The 8019-nt window shown below is 50.7% G+C and overlaps 5 protein-coding genes across 5 annotated transcripts in view; 1 reads left to right on the top strand and 4 right to left on the bottom strand.

Annotated features, from left to right (window-relative positions):
- Pmar_PMAR024394 (Regulator of ribonuclease activity A, putative) overlaps positions 1 to 757 on the bottom strand; it is a gene marked incomplete at both ends in the record, with an annotated part of 1388 nt that extends 631 nt beyond the window's left edge. The window contains one exon of the mRNA XM_002782666.1: positions 464 to 757. Within this exon, the coding sequence (XP_002782712.1) occupies positions 464 to 757 (294 nt within the window). The remainder of the gene's footprint in view (positions 1 to 463) is intronic.
- A 584-nt stretch (positions 758 to 1341) lies between these two features.
- Pmar_PMAR024393 (hypothetical protein) lies at positions 1342 to 1522 on the bottom strand (the record flags this gene model as incomplete). The annotated part of the gene is made up of 1 exon (XM_002782665.1): positions 1342 to 1522. A coding segment is annotated over one exon (181 nt), but the record flags the coding sequence as incomplete, so codon positions are not given.
- Positions 1523 to 2107: 585 nt separating this feature from the next.
- Positions 2108 to 3813, bottom strand: Pmar_PMAR024392 (nucleoporin seh1, putative; the record flags this gene model as incomplete). The annotated part of the gene is made up of 7 exons (XM_002782664.1): positions 2108 to 2153; positions 2219 to 2389; positions 2471 to 2603; positions 2649 to 2765; positions 3307 to 3346; positions 3470 to 3578; positions 3803 to 3813. The coding sequence occupies 7 exons, from the start codon at positions 3811 to 3813 to the stop codon at positions 2108 to 2110; spliced, it is 627 nt and encodes a 208-aa protein (XP_002782710.1).
- A 172-nt stretch (positions 3814 to 3985) lies between these two features.
- Positions 3986 to 6644, bottom strand: Pmar_PMAR024391 (polyadenylate-binding protein, putative; the record flags this gene model as incomplete). Its single annotated transcript, XM_002782663.1, has 11 exons — positions 3986 to 4033; positions 4088 to 4146; positions 4197 to 4314; positions 4360 to 4619; positions 4670 to 5429; positions 5476 to 5604; positions 5660 to 5786; positions 5831 to 6025; positions 6080 to 6324; positions 6384 to 6589; positions 6641 to 6644. The coding sequence occupies 11 exons, from the start codon at positions 6642 to 6644 to the stop codon at positions 3986 to 3988; spliced, it is 2151 nt and encodes a 716-aa protein (XP_002782709.1).
- A 523-nt stretch (positions 6645 to 7167) lies between these two features.
- Pmar_PMAR024390 (hypothetical protein) lies at positions 7168 to 7944 on the top strand (the record flags this gene model as incomplete). Its single annotated transcript, XM_002782662.1, has 1 exon — positions 7168 to 7944. One exon carries the CDS (start codon positions 7168 to 7170, stop codon positions 7942 to 7944), a length of 777 nt encoding a protein of 258 aa, XP_002782708.1.
- Positions 7945 to 8019: the final 75 nt, after the last annotated feature.

Here is an 8019-nt window from a genome sequence, read left to right as displayed (position 1 = left end):
ACCAGAGATAAACGAGCCCGCGCCGCAACTGCTGAGCGGGAAGTATACATATACGAAGAGCTACACACAATAGGCCCGTAGTAGAGGCTACGACAAGCAGTGTGGTAAAATTGGTACATCACCAACCACAAGTGTTGGTGACAATATCTAAACTCTGTTAGTTTCTGTCCACTTCTCGTATTTTTTCTCGATTCGTCTACGAACTCCTATGATTAGTGAGGAAACTATTGAGCTCATCAGCTGAGGAAAGCGAGTACATATTTGGCAGCACTGACGACAAACCTCCTAGATGTTTCTCGCGATCGTTGATTGTCCCCACCAGTGTTGTTGGAATATATGCTTGCTTTCCTCAGGAGTTACCAAAGCTACATTTCGAAGATTTCTACACGACTTGAGGTAGAAATATATAAAAATCCACAGAAATTCTTCGAACTGGTCCACAACTGATCCTACCCTCTCACACCTGATTCCTATCCTGTTTAGTCAACCTCGAGATATGCTGCCTGATATTCTTAGCAATCTCATAAGGGCTCTGTGGGTTGCCGATTCGATCTTCCAAACGCATCGGTGGTAGGCCCTTCGTTGCCAAGTGCTCTGCTGTAGGAACTATCTTTTTCTGTTTCCTCTGCTTGGGCTTAGCGAACCATCTCCGACCACCCAGATTCAACCAGGCTACTCCTGGAGTGTGCACATCAACTGAAGTGGTCAGACAGGACCCACAACCCCTCACTAGCTGCCTAGGGCTAGGGATTAACATTATGAAAAGATAAACTTGATAGTAATAACCCTACTACTGCCTCCCTTGGACCAGGCTGCCTCCTCATAAGCTGAATTAGTGTGGGGGAAAATATGCACGTGGTAGTCAACCACACATGTTGATGACAATATGAAAATTCTTAGGAAATTTCGGGAAATACTCCTCTTGTGTATTTCTACCCGGAGTCGTACGTGAACTCCACTAATGAGGATGTTACCTCTCGAGCTCAGCTGAGGAGAGCGAGCATATATTCCTCCAACAGTACACCTCCAAGATGCTAGTCAGCTCACAGAGCATCCTCAAGACACTCTATTAGACTATGTCGAACCCAGTAGCGATCAAACGCCCCATACCACACCATCGCCACTTCACCCCTAATCATTGATAAAGCCGCAGATCGATTAACATTGGAAACTGTTACAAAAATGGTGACCAACACAACGCCTACGGGCGTCTCTGAATTGTTGGTGGAGACCTCCGACCCTTCACATCCTCAACCCACTTCGCCTCCCTCGTTTCCTCACGATGCCATATTCGTACCTTCCAGTTGACAATAAAAACGTCACGCGGCACGAAATTCCCACCTGCCCTCCTTCCTGTGCCGTCGCCAGTATAGTGCCAGTCAGGTCCCACGCCACCCTCCACACCGGCCCAGCATTCGGACCGAGATCCAAAGTCTGGACGTGTGAGAGGTTGCCAGATATCGAGCAGTTGAAGATACATACGAGGTTACTACTCCCACAGACCACTAGGACGTCAAAAGGCCTACCAGTAGAAAGGAGCTTCGTTACATTATAGTCGTATAGTTCGAATAGGAGTGTATAAAACCCATTGAGAATTCCCCGAATTTTCATATTGTCACCAAACTCACGCATCATCAATCACGTGCATATTATTCCGCTTGTGGTCAAGACGACTTCATAGCAACACGAATGAGCTCATCACACAGCTCTGCCAAGACCATATAGTAATCGGTGAGAAGATGTACATGCTGTAACAAGGTGGGAAATCTGATGAAATTTTGACAAGTTTCTGTTGGTTCCTGTATATCTCCAACCGAATTCGTATGTAAAGCAGTATGGAAACTCCTGAGCTCAGGTGAAGGACCTCCAACACTGCCATATAGCAACAACCAATAGCCTCTACCTGCATAAATTCGGTGCCCATGCGACGTCCTTGGCAGCAGCCATCCGTCCAGTGCTGTCTTTACACCCCACCACGCACGACCGTTCGATCCACCTCCCTCCTCCTCCTCCTGCTATCTCCGACCGACCACCTCCACTACTCGGCCGACCCGATTGATTGTCGAGTAACTTCACCAAACCACTATGCCCTACTACGACCAGCCTTTCACACTGGACTATCGAGCTTGTACACCAGGACAGCGCTGTAGCCCCTACCGGGAGCCTCCTGAGGGCCAGAACGAGAATCAAGACACCAATAAGAAGTCAAACCCCCTACGTCTTGTCGCCATCACTCCCATGAATAACACCAGTTGGCGCCGCAGGAGTTGCTGCTGGTGCGGTACTAGTAGTAGTACTAGTATTTTGAGACCCAGCCCGGATCCTATGCACTGTTATGACATCCTCCAACACCCATGTGGCAAGATTAACAGGGTCCATCGCCTCATACCTACAGCACGACAACTCCAGTTAGCTGCTGCCTTATGCACACTATATTCAATCGACAGATTTACCCCACCCTCTCTATTACGTTCTGACACAGCCACTAGCACTACACGAGGCCAACTTGAGCCCCCATCGACGTGGCGCGAATTGGATATCAGTAACGGCATGCGAGCTGTCCGTCAAACATGCTCTCTTCCTCCAACGAGTGGTGGTAGTAGCTAAAACAGCGGACCTATTTTGTAGGAAACCTAAGATACCCCTACATCCTTCATCGAACGCCGACACCTTCTCAGCATCATACTCCTCACAACTCCATATCGACACCACTCGATCCTCGCTACAGCTCGCTATTATCTCACCAAACTCCGGGTATGCCCAGTCTACCAAAAACCCAACCTATAACCGTTTCAATTCCACCCACACCTCAAATCAACATCATCATAGCTCTCTGCTAATACAGATCCGCCAACTCCTTCACAAAGCGACATCAACACAGCAAAAAGCCCGGCAGAAAAGATTCCTTCTGAGGCTGATGCTAGAGATTCCGTTGAGATATTAAAATCCTGCAAATGCACGTAACACATATTCAATGTATAACTAGATCTTCGAAGGTCTTGAGAGCTCAACTGGTGTAATCGTCCAAGGATGATTCAACGCAGAGTGATGATAGAACTCAGTTTGCTGAGCGATAATATGGCATACGTTATCAACCGTTAAAAAGCGTCTACCAAACAACCGATCAAAGAACGCCTAGTGAACGACTTTCTCAGCAACATATACTCCACGCGATTCCTCTGGTGTTTTTTCCAAGGCTTTTACAAAGTACTATCACCCAGGATCACTACCGAGCCGCCATATAGGGGCGTTATGAGCTGCCGAAATGCACGCCTCCAACTCCCAGTTATCACCATCCTCGCTCACTTTCCAAATCAATATATTCTGCGCTGACGTACACATCGCCCTGACATGATCCGTATCTTACACGCTCAACCTCAAGATTCCTCCCCCCAACTTACACCTTATCCCCATAATAGCTAAAACTAACGTCATGAACATAATCAGAATCGCTCGCTACCGGTACCACAAATTTTGAGTCCAAAAATCGTCTTTGCTCAGCCCCAGGCCGCCCCCGCCTAGAAGCCTCCTCCTCAACACCCGTCGTAGCACGAGCATCTACCATACCGCACCTCCCACTAAAACCAAGCAAACCCCCTTTGACAGTGCACTAGACTCAACACAGTGAGTTAACAAAATCACGCTACTCGCCACATTATCACCATCATAATCCATCTATCCACAAACACTGCAAATCATCAGCATCCTAGTTACAGTTTTTACGCTTTTCCTATCAAATTATAACCCTCCCACCTTCTCCTCCTCCTCCACCTCAACAACATCATCATCACTCATACCTCACCTTGATCGCATCACCGATCGAAATGTAATAACAATAAAAAATTAAGCATAGATAAATAAGAGGGAAAATCTCGAGTCCACCATAGCATCAAAATCTCACTACTCTCCATCATTCACGTCATTCGTGATACAACGACAAACCAAATTCATCATCATCATAATAACAATAATCACTCATCATCCTTTACTTCGAATGCAGCACCATCAGGGCCTCATCAACCTTCGCACGCAGCTACAACAAGAACACCACCACTTTCATAGTAGACCCCAAAGGGCACATCCCCACCTGTGATTCCGACTCCAGTAAAATGAGCAGTTCACTGTTGTCCATCTCGAGCATCATACCTAGCGTTGAGGAATTGCAAGATGAAGTAAGATTGCAAGTCTTCATCTACCCGTGATCTTCCCGGCCAATTGCGGTTGGATCCTTTGGATCTGCGTGTAGAGTTGTTCTCCCAACATCTGCTTTTGGATAGCTGGTGGGGCTGCAGCCAAACCAGCGGCCGTCAAGGGCTGATCAAATGAATATGTCCTTTACCAACCCTTCCTCCTCCTTACTTGTTGCTGACCAGTAGACTGTGGTGGTGCTGGTCCTCCCATCGATCCTTGTTGCTGCTGTACTTGGGGTGGGAACCCTCTGTTGGGCATTCCCATAGGGGGGCCTCTTGGGGGACCACCTCCTCCCATGCCCCCGGGAGGAGGACCACGTGGTCCTCCGCCCGGCACGCCCATGGGCCCAAACGGACCTCCCCTCACGCCCATGCCCATGGGGGGGCCACGAGGACCTCCTCCTCCACCTCCACCACCAGGCATCATACCTATCACACAATAATCAAGCCCCAACCAGTTGGACAGACCGCACCCCTACCTTGCTGGCCACCAAACCCTCTAGGGCCACGGCCATACTGGGGGCCACCCGGCATACCTCCTCTATACCCGCCACCTCCCATCTGAGGCCCTCCCCTTGGCATTCCTCCTCCCGAATAATACATAGGCTGCGGCTGATTGAAGCCACCCGGCCCTCCTGGGCCGGCTCCACCAAACCCTCCAGGCATCCCTGGGCCACCACCCCCCATGCCACCATACCCTCCTCCTCCCCTCGGTGGACCATTGAACCCTCCCATCTGCTGGGGCGGTGCCCTATACCTCTGTTGGAGCCTCTCCAAACGTTGCTCCCTCTTTTCATGCATCCCCACATACAACGGCTTCCCCCCGATCAGCTTCAGATGCATATCAGTCACCGCCTTGGTTGCCTCCTCGTGGGTCGAAAAGCACACAAATCCGAATCCCCTCGAGACCCCCTTGTCATCAACCATAACCTTAACCGAAGTAACCGTCCCAAAGGGCTCGAACATTTTCTTCAGTTCAGCGTCGTCAACGTCCTCCCCCAAATTCTTCACATACAAATTAACCCCACCAAACCTTCCGCCCCCCTGAGCCCCTCTGGAAGCCGAAAACTGTTCCTTCAGCACAGCCGCACGTTCAGCCTTGGGTTGAGCCCTAGCTACGTACAAATGGGAGGTCTCGGGCTCCTCATCGTCATCATCAGATTCAACATCATCACCGTCCTCTCTCCCTTCGGCCTTCGCAGCTTCACGAGCTGCCTTTCTCTCCTCACGTTCACGTTCCTGTAAGAGGGAAATATTATTTCGCGCGCCACGAAATTCCCCTCACCCTCTGCGCTCTATCAGCGGCCTTCTCTTCCTCATTTCTAACATCCTTGCCGTCCATCTCCTCCACCGCCGCCCTGGCCTGTTCAAATTCAGCATAATTAACGAAGGCGAACCTCCTCCCCTTAGGGTCCTGCCACAAAAATACGCCATCAAAGAAAACTCATACCACACCTTCGCCACTATACCGTCTGCACAGCCAGGCTGGTGATTTCCCCAAAGGCCCCAAACTCCTCCTTGATCTTCTCCTCGTTCCAGGAGGCCGGAATATGCTTAATATAAACGTTCGTGAAGTTTTTCGGAGTTCCATCGTTCCTGCAAAACGTTGCTCTCCCTCCTCGTCAGCACCCTCCCCCTACCTTTCAGCCGTCTTCTTGAATGGAGCCACGTAGACAGTCTTCTCCCCAATTTGCATTCCGTTCAGCTTAGCGATCGCGGCCTCTGCGGACTCGTCCGATTCAAAGTGGACAAAACCAAAGCCCCTGGACTTCCCATCGGGGGTCAAAGCGACCTTGCAGGAGAGAATGTTGCCGAATAGGGAGAAGGTGTCGTAACTGAAGACGTAGGAAAATGCAAAAGTAAACGGCAAGTCGTCCGTCCTCCCCTACAGAGCCTTGTTGTCGATGTTTCTATCAAGGTTCTTAACATAGACATTTCCGGCGCCACTACGGCGTAAGGCCGGGTCCCTGTGGCTCCACATGAGACGACAGGGCCTGCCCTTGATGGGGGAGTAATTCAGAGTGTCGAGGGCACGCTCGGCGTCGGCGACGTTATGGAAGTTGATATAGGCGTAACCGAGGGATTTGCGAGTAACAGAGTCGCGACACACGCGGATGGAGGCCACCGGACCAATCTGAGAGGGGACGAGGAAGACAGAGTTTCGGCAACTGGGCATAGGCGACATAGACCTACTGCATTGAAGACCTCATATAAGACGGCCTCAGTGACGTCCGGAGCGAGATCACCAGCATAGAGGGAGGCGAACTGCTGACTCGGAGTACCTCCAGGAGGACCACCAGGCTGGGCAGTAGTGGCTTGAGGAGGCCCAGTAGTAGTCGGCCCCCCCGGGGAGGCAGCAGTAGCTGGTGGGGTAGGGTTGGCAGGGTTAGCATTGGTAGCTGAGGGAAGACCGATGGTAATGAGGGTAAGTAGCCAGGACCCAGACTTACTCATTTTTTCTTTTTCGAGCTTCTTTTAAGTTGCTGTATAATCCGATCGGACGATCGGATGGTCAACGGAAAATAACCGTCGTAACGAACTGAAACGGCGCAAGATACTCCCAGCCGACCCCAAAGGTATCTTTTGCCCTTCACCCTGTCCCCGAGACCTAATCCCCACCACACCCGCGGCCAACTACCGACCTCCAGGGACCTCTAACCATCCCAAGAATCCGTTGTCAGCGCAAATCCCCATTAAGACCGATCAATGGCTTGCAATCACGACCGTCGTGGAGTTATTGCACGCCCTGATAATCGATTTTTTTTCGAGACCCTTCCCTTTCCAGACACCCTGGTTCTATTCCCACGCGTGACATCTTTCGAGTCAGTCAAGTCATTGCCGCACTCTCTTATCTCCAGTAAGAATTGGTAGTAGAGTCAGTGTATAACTCTCATAAGTTGGGCAGGTACTCACCAGTGGTGAGTCACCATAGGTTGACCCCGTTACGAGCTTTGCTCAGGCTTCATTATCTTCCCATATGACCGTCACTAAAGATGACGCCCATCGTCTCTGGCCCGTCTTAGAGCGTCTCAAGAAGCCCTCATCCTTCACCCACGACACCGTCCCTACAATGGAGCGATGGTTAGCAGCTGCTGCCGACAAGATATGCTCCAACCCCAACGAGAACATAGACTGGATGCAGGCCATTTGGGCAATTTGTGATAACTCCGCCAAAGTCGACAAACGCCTTAGTCGACGCGCCGTCCTCACCGGTGTCGCTGTTATGAAAGATATCATCCCCGCCTACAAAAGCACCGGCGTAGGTGTTCAGAAAACCAACAAGAAGTTGAGCAAGCAAGCCGAGGAAATCCTTACCTACGACACTAAACTCGTCGACGCTTACCAGAACCTCCTCGCCCGCCTTAAAACGATGAAGGAGATCCGCGGTATGTGCGCCCTGCTCACCTGCGCTTCCCTCTGGACCTTCAACGACTTCGACCGACTACTAGCAATGGTAGTCTCCAGTGCGGGCAGTGGTGACACGACGGCTATTAACACCATTGAAGAGGTCCTTAAGGACGATGCGGCGGTCGAAGTCGCCACCAAGAAAATAGTGATAATGATTGGTAAAGTGAAAAGTCCTCAACAATTGGTTCATCTAGCGCCTCTGCTGAAGTTGGCCAGGACCGACACCAGCAATAACATTATCGAGGAAACCCATAACGTGGCAATCAAGTTGGCTTCTGGGGAGGAGGACACTGACATCAACCGGGACTTGGATGCTGGCTTCGCCGGTCTCATAACGAGCGTGTGAGATGCTGAGCGTCGTATTAGCTGAGTCTTGGTCGTCTATCTGCGGGTATTACGAACGTCCCACCTCTACCCTAAA

Source organism: Perkinsus marinus (assembly GCF_000006405.1).
Source record: "Perkinsus marinus ATCC 50983 genomic scaffold scf_1104296938708, whole genome shotgun sequence".
NCBI classification, from domain to species: Eukaryota; Perkinsozoa; order Perkinsida; family Perkinsidae; genus Perkinsus; species Perkinsus marinus.
This window is presented reverse-complemented; position numbering and strand designations above follow the sequence as displayed.